The 17881-nt window shown below is 40.4% G+C and overlaps 1 protein-coding gene across 4 annotated transcripts in view; it reads left to right on the top strand.

The window, feature by feature from the left end:
• ERBB4 (erb-b2 receptor tyrosine kinase 4) overlaps positions 1-17881 on the top strand; it is a 1032003-nt gene that overhangs the window by 716621 nt on the left and 297501 nt on the right. For all 4 annotated transcript variants that reach the window (XM_078379181.1, XM_072977738.2, XM_078379170.1 and 1 more), the window contains exon 4: positions 12582-12716. In XM_078379181.1, coding sequence (XP_078235307.1) covers positions 12582-12716 — 135 coding nt within the window. The remainder of the gene's footprint in view (positions 1-12581; positions 12717-17881) is intronic.

A 17881-nucleotide genomic window follows, 5' to 3' on the forward strand; every position in this document is an offset into this window, starting at 1 on the left:
ATGTGTGTGATGCTTACCCTTAGCTCTCCTGCCTTCCTGTATTGATTCCCTTCACCATGGAAGGCCATAAAAGGAAGAGGCCATGTAATCAAACAGAGAAGCCCACACATTGCATCCATCAAGATCTTTCCTATTTGATCCTGCTCTTAACTTCATGATTCGACTGCCCTCTGCTAGGTCACTCAGAGTGTACCCAGTGTGGTATAGAGAGGATAGAATGATGGGCAAGGATTCTGGAAAATCATTAGGGGAGGGGAACTGGTAAAACCATTCCTTAAATATCTCACTTACCTAGAAAGCCCTATTAGGATTGCTGTAAGTCAGCTGTGACTTGACAGTACATAACTAACTAGCCAGGTCACCCAGTAGCCTTTGCACAGCTGTCCCCAGGCAACTGCTGCAGCTGTCTGGCTTCTCCTTTTATTAGTCAAGATACCTGAGGCTAAATCTGTTGGTCCGTGGTAGAGGATACAGGACTCCATTTAAATTCTCCATAATTTATAAGATATGGGATGGCTCTCCTATTAACACAGGGGAATACCTTCAGATTCCTGGCTGTAGGGAGACGTAAGGAACAGCTTGGTCACATTTTGTTCCTTGTGGTACTAATTAGATTTGGAGCCAGGGCAGCAGCACCTGCTTGTTTTTCCTGAAGGGTGGTCGTGAAAGAAGCCCTTACAAGATGATACACTTTAATATCTCACAACTTCCCTTCCCTGATAACGAGTCTTGCTTGCGAAGGTTGTTCAAGGGGATGAAATGAAGAGGCATAGCAGCAAACATAGGAGAAATACTCCCTTTGACCCAGGCCAAAAACTGAGTCTGTCGTGTTATGTAGGCTGGCTGTATAGTGGGTGAAGATTGAAGGAGAGAAGGCTGGAGAAGGGTGCATATTGCCATATTGGGCTACATCCAAGTCTCTGTGTATTATAATAACTATAAATGCCATTTCCAAAGTGCCAATTCTCTTGTTCACATCCTCCCTTTAAAAAACCCAAATGTACAAGAATGGCTTAATAGTGAAATTTTCTATTGTACTTCTATGGTACTAGTGCAATAGGATTTCAGTCACCGTGTCCAGTTTGCCTACTCTTTCACATAGGGTAAACGTTGTTTATAACTGCATAGCCTTGTCCACTGAGAGCCTCAATACACCATCACCAGGAAAGAGGACAAACTCTTCTCAATCCTTGCCTGAGGCATGATTAGTATTGGAAGAGATAGCACAGAGCAGGAGCCAGGGCAGGGAACAAGAGTTGTTGTTGTTGTTGTCCAAAATACTGCTAAGGATCAAACCATATTACACGAGTGCAAATTGTTCTGTAGTTATATGCATATACACCCCCCTGGAGGTAAAGAACACCCAGAAAACCACAAGCAGCATCAACACTGAGGTGGGCGATGAAAGTTTAGCCTTCCTCTCTGCCTTACTCCCAATAAAATTGTGCAACTGCTTTCTGCATCAGAAAGGAAGCTAATAGAGATGTCCCTGGTGATGTAAAAAAAGCATCTTCCAGAGGAGATTTTCATCAAGATGATGACAATGGAAAAAGGTTAAAGTCCTCTGTATCTGCCCATTCTCTAGCTCAGCCTTTAGACTATTGTGAAAGAGAATTAAGGAGAGAACAGGGGTCAGAGTGAGAGGAATGTGAGTTTCAGTTACGTCTAGTGGTTGGAGACAGTGTGGTGTGGAGTAATATAGAGGGAGCACTTGATATGAAGTTCAGGGAAAGGATGAATAAGATACAAGTGTCACAATGCAATATAATGCTGTCAATCCACCAGCATAGTATGTATGCTTTATTACTGTTTTGCAGCTGAAGTGTTCTGTTTCCTGTGTAAATTCTACCAGAATCTATTGGGAGAAGGGAACTGAGTAGAATCCAGTTCTCCCCCTGTAAGCCAAGCACATGCCATTCTATACTTTGGTGAAGTTCCTTTATTCTCTTTATAAACCTGTAGTAATTTAAAGAAAATTAATAAGATGGGCCATAGGAGCCCAGGGAAACAAAATATGACAAAGGCATATTCTGGTCTTCATACCTCCCTCCACACCTAACATAATCTGTCATATCTCCCTCCTCATCTCCCCTCCCCAAAGACATTATGGACATTTTGTGTCTGTGTTGCTCACACTTGTGTGTTTTGATTCCAATAAATATGTTGATTATATTTATGTAGTTGACCTACCACATCTGACTTACCATTGATTGTTCTTAAAAAGATCATACTGCATCTTTTATATGCAATAACTTCCAGAATTGATAGCATACATCACAGATTATCTATGGGGAAGTAATGGAATGCCAGTTTTAGTTCATTGGCTTCCCCACATCTACAGCTTTGGAAGATGGGACTCGGGATTCAATTAATCTGATCGTTACACAGCCCTTGTCATGCTTCTCCAGTTCCTGTGCTCACCTATATGAAAACAAACAGTGACTCCATTCACTAGTGCTTTTGAATTTTTGTTTATATTGTCCAATGTTAGCATGTGCTGAAATACCTTGCTGATTCAGGGTCCAATTCAGTTGGAGTAGTTCTATTTGCTGAATAATACATTAAATTAAATAATACCTGTGGCAGATTGATCCACTTTAAGTTGATTGTGGAAAGATGGCAATTGGTTTATCTGAGATCTGAATAATGCAAGTTTAGCAGGATGAGTGATGTCCTTGGATCGAATTATTTAGTAACAAGATAGACAGTGCTAGGATATTTCATTTTAATCACCAAAGCTTTTAAAGTAAGCTTCATGGTTGATTCAAAAAAAGAAGAAGTAACTAAGTTGACTTGAGTCTTCGGTGCTATCTTGCCTTTAGCAGCGAAAGATTTTTCTCTGTTAATATTTAATGATGGAAAATAAATTCATATTAACCGAATTTTTAAAAAAATGAATTTATCCAGTTCATGTTCTGCATGACTATTGGTTCAGGAGCACATGAATCTTTCATTTTCCCACGATTAGGAAGCATCTGCAAGCTTCATATTTTTTTTTTTCCAATGAGAAAAATATTAAATGTTAAGATACATTAAGAACATACATTTCATTACATTAAGAAAACAAGTGTTTTAACGTATGTGCAGTAGGAAACCTGTACCCAAATACATACACATTTATCTGCAGAGAGGAAAACAAAAACTAAAATATGGGAACCTGATACAAAACAAGGATGAAAATCCATGTTTCAGAGAAACATGACAGAAATTTTTCACATCCTGGCTGATACCACATCCACTATTATTTTTCAGTTAGATTATGAAAGCAATCATTGTAGTACAACATAGATATGACTAAATTTTATAGCCAAACAGCAGTGATACAGGTAAGTAACTTCATATTGTTCAAAAAGAAGACACATAGGCTTGCAATCTCACATTTGCTTATGAGTATACCTCACTGAACAGAATGGCTGAAATTCTGTTGCGTAATAAAGTAAGTCACAATAGAGTAATGAGACTTATTATTTAAAGCAACAGGATTCAGCCATCTTAATTTGCAAGCATTTCTCAATAGTTCTTACATTCAGATGACTCGACCCCAAGGCAGCATATATGGACATTCCCATTCCGGATACTAACTAGATCAAGACCCTCACTAGCTCCAGACCTGCTTAGCCTCAGCAAAGAAGCTACTAAATTGTTCCCTTAAAGCAACTTTCCTTTGAGTAGATCTGCCTACGATCACTGCTAGAGCTGTTTCATAGAAATAATTTTAGCTATATATGTAGAAATACAAAGTAGTGTATGAATATGGCAAGCACATATATCATGCAGGTAGAGATGTATGAAAAATTATTTGCATCTCGTTGTTGAATTATGGAATTGACACTTCTTAAATCTAAACACAAACCAGGATGCAGTTTCCCCACAAAATCACTCAAAATTTGTGATGCTTGCAGGTGGAGTGGGCAGCCAACCCCTCAACAACTTGACCATTTAAAAAAAATGCACATGTGCAGAAAAAGCACACCGAAACGTTTTATTCATTGGAAGAACACTTGGGAAAATGTGTAAACGGAAATATGCATACAAAAATACCTCCATTTAAAATGCATATAAAAATGTAGAAAGCATGAAGACCAGGTAGAAGACTTGTGTTTTAAGCATTTCTCTGACAAGACTGTTTTTTTTTGTTTTTTTGTTTTTGCATACAACTTTTGATCTGGAGTGCTTTCTTAAAAAGTGACAAAAACTGTGTGTGTTCTACAACAAGGATGGGAAATGTCTGGCTCCCACAGTCCCAAAACCAGTGGGGCCATTCTCAGTTCTAGAGATGATGAAGTCCTGTGAGAGGATTTATTCCCTAACCTCATATTTGCTGTGGAGATGTTCTTGCTCAGGAAACTGCTTATGTCACAATTGAACATGCTGCCCCTCCCCCTTTTGTTTTAATGAACTTTTGGGCTCATATCACTAAATTTTGGGCATCTTGTCATTTCTTTCAGATCTTTGGTTTCGTTGTTGAGCTGATGGCCCAGATAATCATTACTTAAAACAGTTTAATCCAAGGCTGGTCCAAATATCTCACATTAAATATGTGAGATGCATGCCTGAGCTTTTGAGCATGGATCCTGGGCTGAAGTGAAAGAGGCTAAAGTCGCCATTTTCATTACTACACTTCCCTTGTCTGCCAATACAGATATGCCATTTTAATCCAATATGTTGCAGCATTTCTTAAATCATCCACAAAGAAACAGAGAACCCAGATTAAAATCCTGATTAGGAATTATAGATAAATCTAACACCAATTCCACTTTTCTTATGTGGTGATTTTAAAGCCCATTCCATTCTTCTTCTTCTTCTTCTTCTTTTTTTTTTTTTTTTGCATGTTTCCCAGTGATTTTCAAATACGTAGTTTTATTTATTACTTTTTGGTTAGTTTACATATGTAAACTGACTTCAGGGATTATCAATTGAATGAGCATTATAAATCAATCAATAATCTACCTAAATCTACCTAATCTGCCTATCTACATATTTGAATATTATTGCCTTCCAAATATGCATTTTTCTTTTTAATAATTTTATTTGTACGATCAACAGATCAGATGTGAATAACACAGAACAACTGCATAAGAATAAACAGAATCAATACAATTATAATATACATTATGTGCAGCAGATTCTTAGAGAAACAAATTCCATAAATAATTGTTAGGAGCATAACCCTACCCCCAATGCATACATATTCGTATATGCATACATATATATATATATCTATCTATTTATATTTTATTTATTTATTGTATTTATACCCCGCCTATCTAGTCATTTCGACCACTCTAGGCGGCTTACAACAAATGATAACAAGTTCTAAAAAATTTATAACAATTAATTAATTAGATGATTCTATAAGATGGGAAAAATAAAAATAAATCAAATAAAGAGAGAGAGAAAAAAGGAAAGAGGACAGGAATTAACTGGAAGGGAAGGCCTGCCTATACATCCATGTTTTTAGTTGGTTCTTAAAAGTACCCAGCGAGGGTGCAGCGCAAATCTCCGGAGGTAGGTTACTCCAGAGGCGAGGAGCCACCGCCGAGAAGGCCCGGTTTCTAGTTCTTTCCTTCCAGGCCTTCCTCGGCTTCAGGCTCCTCAGCCTCACCTCTTGGCTCGCACGGGTGACACAGGTAGATCTAGTTGGGAGTAAGCGTTCCGCCAAGTATCTAGAGGATTAAGGCACCATTTCTCACCTGCGGACTAGTGCTGCTGCACAGAAACTGGTCACTTTGATCGTTACTGATGGACACTGGTCTGCCAGCAGATAATGCGCATAGTACTCATCATGTCTTCCAGAGATGCTTTACAAAATTGGATGAATAAAAGTGTCACGGAAACCAGTGTAGAATGAGCAATACAACAGAACATGGCCAACGTCTCCACTACACCAGCCTCACAAGGACATAAGTGCTCTTCATAGGGAATGTTCTTGTACAGTATCTGCCTTCCAGCAGGACTCAAGGAAGTACATTAAACTTTGCTAATGTAAAAGCTTTTCTATATTTTGGAAGGGTCAGAATATTCAAATAGCTTGCAGGCAAAAATGCCTGATCGAAGCCAGGATGGACCATAGCTACGCTGACGTGGTGTTGCAGCTCATTGTCTGTGATGTGCTGGTGTAGTTCCTGTTTTGCTTTTGTATAGCCCATTAACAAAATAACACTTCTCGAGAGGCCCAAATTATTTAATTTCTCATCCATAGATCTTTCCCATCTGGACTGAAAATTATCAGTTAGCACTAGGGGGCCAACCCCACAGGGGTGAAGAACATTTTTAACCAAAGATTCAGCTTAAGTATCCATGCCCAAGATTCTATCAACATCTGGCCTGTTTCTAGTCATAAAAGTACATTTGGCACACCCCTCGGGAGTCCAAGAATAGTTCTCAGAAATTTCATTTGAGTGGACTCCGTTGCAGTAAAATTTCTGTATCTACACCTTCTAGATGTATATGTATTTTTCTTTTTCTTTTCTTTAATAAAAGGTAATAACTGCTTCAGGTGACTAGAAAGTGTGGCTATAGCAGCTGGAGTTTGGGGAAATGGGCCTGTAGAGGCTCCATTCCCCCAGCACTGTGTAAGGAAAAACATATGACTGTCTCGTGCGCCTTTTGCTCACTGGGCATCTACAGTTCCAGACCTTTGGGTAGTGTGGACAGCATATAAGCTAAATAAATAAATACTACTACTACTACTACTACTACTACTACTACTACTACTACTACTACTAATAATAATAATAATAATAATAATAATAATAATAATAATAATAATAATAATAATAATAATAATAATAATAATAATAATAATAATAATAATAATAATAATAATAATAATTTTGTATATGCAGAGGCAGAAAGACTTTGGCCATTTGGAATGGCTACTTATTACCCATTTTAAAAAGTGTTCTTTCTCTCCAAGGTGGGCCTCAGACCATCTTGTTCAATTTTTTTAGAGCAGGCTGCAAAACAGGATCTGATTAGGTTTTGTATTTATCTCCTAGTATGGAACAGAGCTAAGAATTTGTTCCCCAATCTTCCTCACCTGTTGTAGAGATCAAAATGTGGTTTTCTAGGAATCAGCACTGATTAGGGACACTATGGCTCAATATGGAAGGGGTACACATGAGAGAGATACAAGGACATGCTTGCCTATACTTGCTCCCACTATCTCTGTTCCCACTTCCTCTGTGTCCAAGTGACCCATCTTAACTGAGGTGAACTGAGGGGGGGCTTCTTGGTGCCACCAGGAATGTTGACCTCTTCAAAAGTGCCCTGCAACAGAGGAAAGTCTGCCAAGGCATCCTGAGCGACACATATTAAAGGTTGGGGATTGTGCCAGTACAAAAATCTCTGTGTTCCTTCCATACACTAATATTCAGAAAAGCAGCCATTCACCCTTATATCAGCAGCCGTGAGCCTAAATTTGGTGACTATCCTAATGCAGATATCAGGCTGTGTTGAATTACTGTACGTTATGGTTATTTGTTTGTTTTACTGACTGGCAGGGTATATATTTGACACTTCCAGGCAGGCTGAATTGCTAAAATCCAGATGTAAATGCATTGAAGGCTACATATTTTCATGCATTTTTTTTCGGCCATGTGTTTTTCTTCTTGGTCCAACTGATGGTGCATTGACAGTAACATTAGCCATTTGACTTTTTATGACGCTTGCATACGGAGGTGACCAGAACCTCCCTGTGTAAACAGAAAGGGCTCTGTGTTTGCCTAAGGACAATACATGTGCATATAGAAGATCTCAATAGTATTGCACCAGCGCAGCACACTGTATCCCATTGTGCTGTACTGAACAGCATCTTTGACAGTGGAAAAAATTATTAAAATACATACTTTGACATGCAGATGCAAATTAATGCAGCAGGAAGACAAAGTGGAATTACAGGTAAAAAGGTGCAAAAGTGAGAGGAGCCGGGCATTATATAGGTGTGTCCATCCTTACATAGGAACTATGTAAGCTTTAGCTACAGATTCAAGTTGTGAAGTCTAGGACCAGCAGAGCTAAGTAATCTGTATTAGTGCTACCCAGTGGTGGGATTCAAATAAATTAACAACAGGTTCTATGCCCAAATGGCAAATAAATAAATAAATAAATAAATAAATAAATAAATAAATAAATAAATAAATAAATAAATACATACATACATACATACATACATACATACGTAAGTAAGTAAGTAAGTAAGTAAGTAAGTAAGTAAGTAAGTAAGTAAGTAAGTAAGTAAGTAAATAAATAAATAAATAAATAAATAAATAAATAAATAAATAAATAAATAAATAAATAAATAAATAAATGCCCATGACAGTGGGATCCGATGAGAGTTTCTTCTACAGTGGTCTCCCTACTGCCTATCATCACAACTACTTCTCACATGATTAAGATATCTGGATAAGTGTATCTGTTTGGGCATGCTGCTGCTGTTAACCTCACCATGGGCATGTGCCAAACACACACACACAAACACACACCTCACAGTGGGTGCTTATGACCAGGTTTGACAGAGAACTGACACATCTCTCCTTCCCTTTACCTCCTATTTCACCCTATAGCTCACCAGTAAAAATTGCTTCCATCCCCTTTCCTGCTCCTGAAATGACTGATAGCCCTGCTTGTTGTTACCTGGAGACTGCCTTTGCACACCTGTTGAGGAGTTCTTCTCCCCCCCCCCCCCGCTTCCTTCTGGCTTGGAAGGTATGGTCTCTTTTCAATCTGTTGCCACTCCACCTCAACCCCACCACCTCAATCGGTCCAGAACACTGCCAAAGAGCCCGAAAAACCCACAACAGCCAATATCAACAAATGCTTGATTAGTATGCTCTCATGTATGTCTTTTCTGGAGAATTCTGCCTTCTCATGATGGTCCCTCCCCCTCGGAGTCCCTCCGGCCCCCACCCACCCCCCATGTTGACCTGTGGTCAAGATGTGTCTGAATGTCTGGAGAGAAGAGTTTCAATTCCCCTTATCTATTGATATGTTTATGTGTTTTCCTTTCTTGGCCCTGGATATATGGCCTTCAAGAATAGTAAGTCATACTAGTGTTAAAATACTGATAGCTGTCTTCCTCCTTCTAACAGACTGGGCCATCTCTGTGTGCCATTTGTCTCCTGAAATTGTCAGTTTGGGGGCAGGAGGAAGAGTTCTTTGTTACTCTAAATGAGGCTTGGAGGTTTGATCTCTTTGTGGTGTGAATGACTTTTCTATTGCATACCTTGCTTGCATGGATCAGTGAGACTGTCACTGGTTCATGCATTGGATATTCTCTGGGATTTAAAAAAAAACTGTTTCTAGGCAGAGCAACAGTCTTATGTGGTACCTTTAACTTGAAAAAAATCATAGTAAAACGAGGACGGTTGTTTGTTTGATTGAAGCGGTCTCACCCCAAAACTTTTTCCCTCTGTGTCCTGTCCTCGTGCCTTGTCAATTACACACACCCTCTGCCTCGAGGCCATGGGCTTTCCTCCAGTGACATCAAGGACTCATCCTCCCCCCTTTTCCCCCAGTGACACCTCTGCTCTTTCCAGGGCTTTATCTCTCTCACCCATATCCCACCTCAGATGGCTCAGTGTGGAGTGGGAAGGGAGGCAGTTAATTGTGCCCCCTCCCCCTCGCTCATCGCTGGTCACCTGGCCCCTCCTCCTTCATTCATCTCAGGCCAACAAACGGTTCTAAGAACCAATAGTACATTTAGGAAGCGGTTCTACAGAATAGGTGAGAACCTGCTGAATGTCACCTCTGGTGCTACCTTGATGTTCCAAAAAGAATGAGAACTGCTAAGAAACTTGCATCTGCCCCACCCACTACCCCTTCCTGTGAATTGGAGGGAAGACATGAAATCATCCTGTGGGATTGGAAATGAGTTCCTGAACAGGATTTTTTTCCCCAGCCATCTTTAGCTGATACTTGGCATTCCAGTGTAGACTGACGACATTACTGTGATCATGTCAACATGCCAAGCTTGGGCTGAGCGGGGCCTAGAGCACTCATGGGGGTGCCACTTCCATGGAAGTGGGAGAAACGACACACTACCCCATAGTCTTTGGCTCAGACTACTGAAAGTCTTGGCGTATGTTTAAAACAAAAAGGAACCACTTTGTTCAGTTTCATAACCCCTCTCCTGACAAAAGGACTGCAGCTCAAATTAAGTTCAGTCATTTATCTGGAAAAGAAAGAAAGCCTGCATCACTACCTTGTTGGCATCATCAGCAGCGTTCTTGTCTTTTTTTTTTCCTTTTGGTTTTCTTTTTAAATTTATTATCTCTAGCTTTCACTTTTGTTGTAAATTAAAATGCATTGTTAATTTTATCATGATGAGGTAATTATTGTGTATTGATTGCATTTGAGCTTCATTTGCTTAATGTTTCATATAAGGTTGATTAGGTCTTTCCTGTGATTCTTCTCAGGAGGAGAGGAGGGAGGAGGGTGGCAAAACAGATGGGGAGCAGATGCTCCACTTCGTTGGAAACCATTGCTGGAAGTGGACTGGAACATGGCAGTTGATGTTCCCTGAGGAGCTCTCCCATGGCAGCAGATTTGGAAATGACAAATGAGAAAAGCAATATATGAGGTTATGAGCGCAAACTGATATTTTAAGGAAAAGAGCAAAGGCACTTATTTATTTTTTAAAAAATCAACTTAATGTAGTAAAATCAAGTTGATGCATGGCAGAGAACTTGAAAGGCAGAGCTGAGCTGCTCATGCAAAAAGATGAGGTGACAAAATTAGAGAGTGCAGAACAATATCTGTCTGTCCGCCTGTCCGTCCATCTATATCTATCTGTCTGTCTGTCTGTCTGTCTGTCTGTCTGTCTGTCTGTCAGTCAGTCAGTCAGTCAGTCAATCAATCAATCAATCAATCAATCAGTCATATGGTCCAGTATCTAACTCTATTCTCAGCCCATTCTTCCTGCTGAAATAGATGGATCTGAAGAAGGGAGCCTCTTGTTTCCATTAAGACAGTCCATGTGGGGAAGAATGTAGGGTTTTTGCTCACAGTGGAGCCATCAGATGAATAGGAACCTCTCCTTTTGTAACTTAACTTTTAATAGCTATACGGGAAGACAAACTGGTTGGTTTGTTCTTCCTGGCATGTATGTTTAAGGGAGGGGATGTGGTGGCGCTGTGGGTTAAACTGCAGAAGCCTCTGTGCTGCAAGGTCAGAGGACCAGCAGTCGTAAGATCGAATCCACACGACGGAGTGAGCTCCCGTTGCTTGTCCCAGCTCCTGCCAACCTAGCAGTTCGAAAGCATGCAAATGCGAGTAGATAAATAGGTACCACCATGGTGGGAAGGTAACAGTGTTCCATGTCTAGTTGTGCTGGCCACGTGACCATGGAAACTGTCTATGGATAAACACTGGCTCTACGGCTTGGAAATGGGGATGAGCACTGCGCCCTAGAGTCGGACATGACTGGACTAAATGTCAAGAGAAACCTTTACCTATGTTTAAGGGATGGGGCAACCTTCTAGTGCTTTAGTTCCAAATGAAGCTGTAGGTTTCTATTAGGAGAAAACTCAGCAATATTTTTATGTGAATATTACTATTCCTGTAATGTGGGTTTCAGTGTCAGCCTCTCCTAGAAATCTAAAGATGTAAGAAGAGATTGATTCTGTGCCATAACCTTTTGAAAATGGAAACTTAAGGGACATTAAGGTGAAAATGTGTCCAAAAATGGTCATGTATAGAACTAAAATCTGGATATTTCAAATACACACATAAATGTTTCATTGGACCTAGATTTGAGTGTGGCGCTTCGTGTCTGTGAATCATCGATTTCATTAGCATCAGCTTTTAAAGTAAGGCTTAAGCTAGCCTTGTGCTCAGGAAATAAAAATGAGACTGGTTGCTAATCACAAGAACTCTTTATCAATCCCACCTTTTCTTGTGATGAAAAATTACTAACAGATGTTGTATATATCATAAGAGTATCCGTTCCATGCAGTCTGATCAAGTGCTGTGCTACTAATCTAAATCTTTTGTTGTGTGGGCTTATCTATAGAATGGTGTGGACTAATCCCCTTTTCTGTGGAGAAGCCAAGCTTCTTAAGCCAAAGATTTCCTAGAAGTGAACGTCATTACCTGTATCTGATTAATATGGTTAGATAAGAAAAATGTACACAGCTGTTGTTAAATATGGCATTTCATTAGAAGCGTTGCCTTCCTTAAAGGTACAATGCAGGTTTAAGCAGTGTTAATGTCAAGCAGTGTTTTAACTATTTGTGTCCTATTCCTACATACTTTGATCAACTCAGATCATTCTTGTATACTAATAGGGAATGCATACTCTCAACCTGGTGTGGTTTAGTTTTCTGCAAAATCAGCTATTTTTTCCCCAAGCAAGTTCCTGTTTAAAACTTAAAAATACATACAGAAAGTAATTTTCAGCCCTCCTTACTTCGGTGAAAGCTCTACTGAACACAGTAGGACTTGTTCCTGTGTAAAAGTGTCTGCTACTGTACTATTTTTTGTGTTGAAATATTCTTAATGCATTATATTCTTCTATCCCATCACCAAATAGCTTAATGCATGTGTGTGTCCCCCCCCCCCCACTCTTCTCATTGGTACAGAAGTCTTAAATGGAGGAGTCTACGTTGGTCAGAACAAATTTCTCTGCTATGCAGATACTATTCAGTGGGAAGATATCGTTCGCAATCCATTGGCTTCCAACTTCTCTGTACTTCCAAAAGATAGCAGTACAGATTGTAAGTATTGGCTTTTGGGGTGGGGTTCATTCTATGATTTTGTTGCCCCATTGGCTGAAATCCTGCTCTGCAGTTACGTAAAAAGTGTAACATTTAGTGGCAAATTGTCACAGTTAAAAAAACACTCTAGGCATTACCTGTTACATGCTGAGTTGCACAACTAAGTATTAAACTGATAATGCCTTTGGGGATTCTTAATGGCAATTTGGTGCTACAATTTACGGCTTTTGCGTAACTGTGCAACAGGATTTGGCCACTGATTCAGATCAAAATGTACACTTTCTCCTGCATATTCTGTTACAGGAACATTTGTGTTAAGTATTGTACTTCTGTAACATTCTTACATTAAGCTTCATTGTGATTTAGCTAATCCAAATATCTGTCTCTGCTTCTAGGCTCATTTTACTTTACTTTATTTTCCTTGAATACTCACTTCCCTGCAAATAGTCCAAGACAAGTTTCATCTTGAAAGAAATCATGAAATGAAGCACATAGAAGATTTACCACTGATTATAAATTTAGTTTAAAGGTCTGTCTTAGGTCTGGAGTTCAGATTATAATCCTTTGCATACGCCCAGAGCTGTTTGCTGGAGAGCATTAGAACGGCATACAGCGATGCTCCTCCACTGGATCACAAACTACTTAACAGTGATTGAGAAAGTCACAGGAACCTATTTCTTTAATTTTGTTCCCAAGCTCAAGAAGTAAGGATGATATCCCTGGGCATTTTTTTAAAAAGATGTGTTTGTTTGATTTGTAAAGTGCCCCATTAAAGCTGGGCACTATCCTGGGAAGTTAAAAAAATAATGCAATGAAAAAAAAACTCAGACACAGAAGACAACAATAAAATCTTAAAATAACAAAAAGGAAAAAAAATCAGAACAGACTAATTAATCTGGAAGCAGATTGTGATAAAAAGCCATGTCTTTCAGGAACAGTGGGTCTAGGCAACCCTTTTTGGGGTTGGTAAGCTGATCTACCACTTCCAGCTCACTTTCTGCCAGTTTATGGATGGTTGGAGGGGAGCAATTCTGTCAAGCTATTGAGCTCACTGGCTCTGTGCATGTCAGCTAGATGGGCTCACCGAGCACGCCTGAACACAACCACTCTCATTTGATTTCAGAAGAAAAATAGGGTCCAGGCTGGTGATTGTTTAGATGGGAGAACACCATAGATTGCTAGAGATCTACAGGTAGACTCAAGGAAAGCATTCTGCCTGATACTGTGGGCAGCTGATGCCAGTCACCATTCACTATACTAATCTAAGTGGATCAATGGTATAAAGCAGTGTAAGACAGTCTCCTTATGGGATCCACAGATACAAAGCTTGTTCTTCCCTGCCTGTGGTATGGCCCATTTTAGATCTTTCTTCCTGCCATCTCTGGCAGTAGAAAGAGCAGCAGCAGTAACAACATTTGGTCAGCCTCTGCCTTGGAGGAACTGCCCTGGTCACTGGCAGAGGTCCTCTGTACCAGCAGAAAGCAGCAGAAAGATATCATTGCCTGCCATTCTAATATTCCCTGGCAATCATCACCGGGTGAATGTGAAGGATTAGGCAATTAAATATAGGCATTAAAAGTACATAGCCTAAATAAAAGCAGGGATGAAGCTATATCATACCAGTTTTGCACATTTTTATTTAGAGGTCCATCCCCCCCCCCCAAATAAAGGGCTAGCAACAACTTATCTAAGGTATTATTTTTAGTTTAGTGTTGCTTTTTTGAAAGGGGGAGGCAGAAATAGAAGAAGCCCAAAGTTTTTTTAAAAAGAGTCTAAACATAAACTTCAATACAAGATTGTCTTTATCATTTTAAACCCCATAAGGTAAAGGTAAAGGTTCCCCTTGACAATTTTTGTCCAGTCGTGTTCGACTCTAGGGGGCGGTGCTCATCCCCGTTTCCAAGCCATAGAGCCAGTGTTTTGTCCAAAGACAATCTTCTGTGGTCACATGGCCAGTGTGACTTAGACATGGAACGCCGTTACCTTCCCACCAAGGTGGTCCCTATTGATCTACTCGCATTTGCATGCTTTCGAACTGCTAGGTTGGCGGGAGCTGGGAGAAGCGACGGGCACTCACTCCGTCACGTGGATTCGATCTTATGACTGTTTGGTCTTCTGACCCTGCAACACAGGCTTCTGCGGTTTAGCCTGCAGCGCCACCATATTTACCTTCAAAAGATATTTCAGAGGATTGAGGATTGCCCCAGAGCAGAGATTTGGTGGTGGTGGTGAAGAAGAAAGAAAGATAAGAATCCCTTTGCATGAATCATTCTGTTCCCCCATGCTCAGGTGCTCACCAAGACCGCTCAGGGGGACTCCCTTTGATTTGGATCTCCCCCAAGCCAGCCTCTTCCCCGACCTCATTATCTGGTCCTGCCCACTCTCAGCATATCTGCACATATTTTCCTTCCCCGCCATGCCAAGTTTCATGTCTCGTGATTAATACAGAAAGTTGCTTCCTGTGCCCCAACCATATGACAGGACAGGACATGTGATGGGAACTGCCCCACTCAGCTTCTCAAGAGAAAATGGCCTTGATGGGAGGGAATCTTCTTGTTCCCTATCAGCAACCAGAGGTCACAATCCCCTCATTCACTTGTCTGATTGGGAGGGTGAGCAGCATGAGATAGCATCCTAAGGCTACCTCCAAATCAGTCATTAAAGATTACAAAAGCACAGAGAGGGAGAGAGAGAGGGTCCACCTTCTCCCTTTTGGTAAATGGGAAGGTGCATTGCACTAGGAGAAAATCACACACACCCTGCCCCATGTGTCTTTGTTCAGGTGGTTCTCATTGTAGGAATTGGTCTTTTCTTTTTTCTTGCACCTGTGAGCCTATTTACAGTTGCTGCTTTTGCAATCACAGCCTGGATGCTTTGCTTAAAAGCAGGCTGTTCTCCATTCACCACAGGAAGCTCCATGATATGGCTGAATCAGAACAACAAAGGAATTGAGACTTCAGAAGTTGCAATAGGATATACATTTTTCTAAACATTATCAAAAGTCTATTTAGAGTCTACATGCAAGTTTTAAAATGCTAGCCATCAGTTAGCTGTAGACCAAGTGAAGAAGCAAGGAAGAAGAAAGCAGGTATGTACAATCACTCAAAGAAAGAGCTGTACATGTCAAGAGCTTGGGGAAAAGCCAGAGGTCGCTCTCTAACATCATGAAACAGTTTAACAGAAGGTCAACTCGTGAAGGTTTAGGATGGGAAAGAGAGAACAGACATACCATGTTGCTGCTTTTGGAGGACATCCTCAGTGCCTCATCTGGTTAATTCAGTCAGGAGCCAACTTAAATAAACACGATTATGTTGGTGAAACTCCTGTTCACAGAGCAGAACGTACAAACATTTGAAGCTGTACTCCAGTTGCAAATGTGATGCTTCTGTTGACTACCTGTTCAAACATCCATGTGCAGCTGCTATCCATGTAGATCACTTCAGAGTTGCAGGAGTTCAGTCATGCTTGATTGTTGAGGAAAGAACTGACAGGGAGACCAAAACTGCAGATCGATCAGGATGAAACACCAGTTTAGTTAAATATACAAGCAACCTTCATTTGGAACACATTGCTTGTCTTGAACTTTCAAGACAGTCGAAATTTAACTTTTAAGTGAACGTTTTTCATTAAAAACATATCTCTGCCTACCTGCCTGCCTGCCTTAGCTTGGGCAAAGGTCAGGTTTTGTTGTATCCTCTGGAAAATACTTTTGCCCCAGAATACAATGTTTTAAAATGGAGGTATGATGGGGCATTAATGGAGATGGGAGGAGTTTTGTGGGTGGCTTATCCTTTATTTTTAAATTTAATTTAATTTAATTTTTGAAATTACAATTCCCAAAATACCGCAGGCAGCCTGTATGGTGATGCTGGCTGGCTGGGTCACTCTGGGAATTGCAGTCTAAAACAGAAACTTTGCTATCTGTAAGCATTCATGGCTGAATTGCAACAGGTCATTAGATCCTCACTGAAATCTTGCTTCTGTCTCTTGAATTGACCAGGCAACCTAAGACAACCCACTTTATCTCAGCCCCATGTCTCCAATATAATAAAAAATATTGATCTGGGAATACATAACAACAGTGTGTGGGATGTGAGTTTTGCCACTCTGAACTTAATATATAAATTATGAATGCTGACTGTTTTTATTTTCCTCTTCCTCTGCTGACCTCCAGCTCTAAAATATCAGCTACACAAGACATATCAGAACGAAGGTGCAGTAAGCATGTGTTTTTGTCAAAAAGGCATGGAGGATTGGGGGAAGAGAAAGAGGCAATGCCACACCATGTGAAACAATCTAATTTGTTATTATAGTCAGCTAATGAGCATATTGGATTTTCGAAAGCTTCTGCATGGTTTAGTGACACACATCTCATTGGAAATCAATGGAACATGTGATCTCCCTAACTTACTTTCAGCATTTTCTGATAATCTTACCCTCAGAGCTTGGCATCCCAATTTAAGCTCCTCCTGGTTACTCAGATCAATGATTAATGTTGAGACATCTCTATCAGAGTGAACAGGCTGAACCTCTAGGATACAGTCACCAGTCATTCCCTCAAGATTCCTGAATTTGTCTGTTCAGATATTCCCTTTGGGGTTAGATAAATACATGAGGGGCTGAGCCCTGCTCTTCTGGCATTGTTTTGTTTACGTTCATGTGAGAAACTTGGCAATCCCTCTCAGCTTTGCAGATGAAACCAAGTGCTAGAAAATTAGGTTTCAGAACTACATAGAGAGCCTCCCTATAGATAGGAGGAGGCACTGTTTTCCGCACTTACTGCTTTTCACAAGAATAAAGTGAGGATGGGAAGACAAGATCTGCCCCACAGGCCTATTTACCCCAGAAGATAATGCCTGAATAGAACTTCTGGATGGTCTGTTAGAATATCCACCCTGATATGACTGGAGATACAGGTATATTTTCTAGCCAGGTATAGATCTGTGGAAGGAGATAGCAAGGCTCTGCTGCTGAAAACATAGCTGGTGTATGTCTAGCCCAGTGATTCCTGACCATGGGTAACCCAGGTGTCCTTGGACTGCATCTCCTAGAAATGCTGGCCAGCACAGCTGATGGTAAAGGCTTCTGGGAATTGTAGTCCAAGAACACCTGGGTTAACCGAGATCAGGAACCACTGGTCTAGTGTTCTGGTTTAGAGATTAGAA

The sequence above is a fragment of the Pogona vitticeps genome, chromosome 1 (genome assembly GCF_051106095.1).
Source record: "Pogona vitticeps strain Pit_001003342236 chromosome 1, PviZW2.1, whole genome shotgun sequence".
Lineage (NCBI taxonomy): Eukaryota > Metazoa > Chordata > Lepidosauria > Squamata > Agamidae > Pogona > Pogona vitticeps.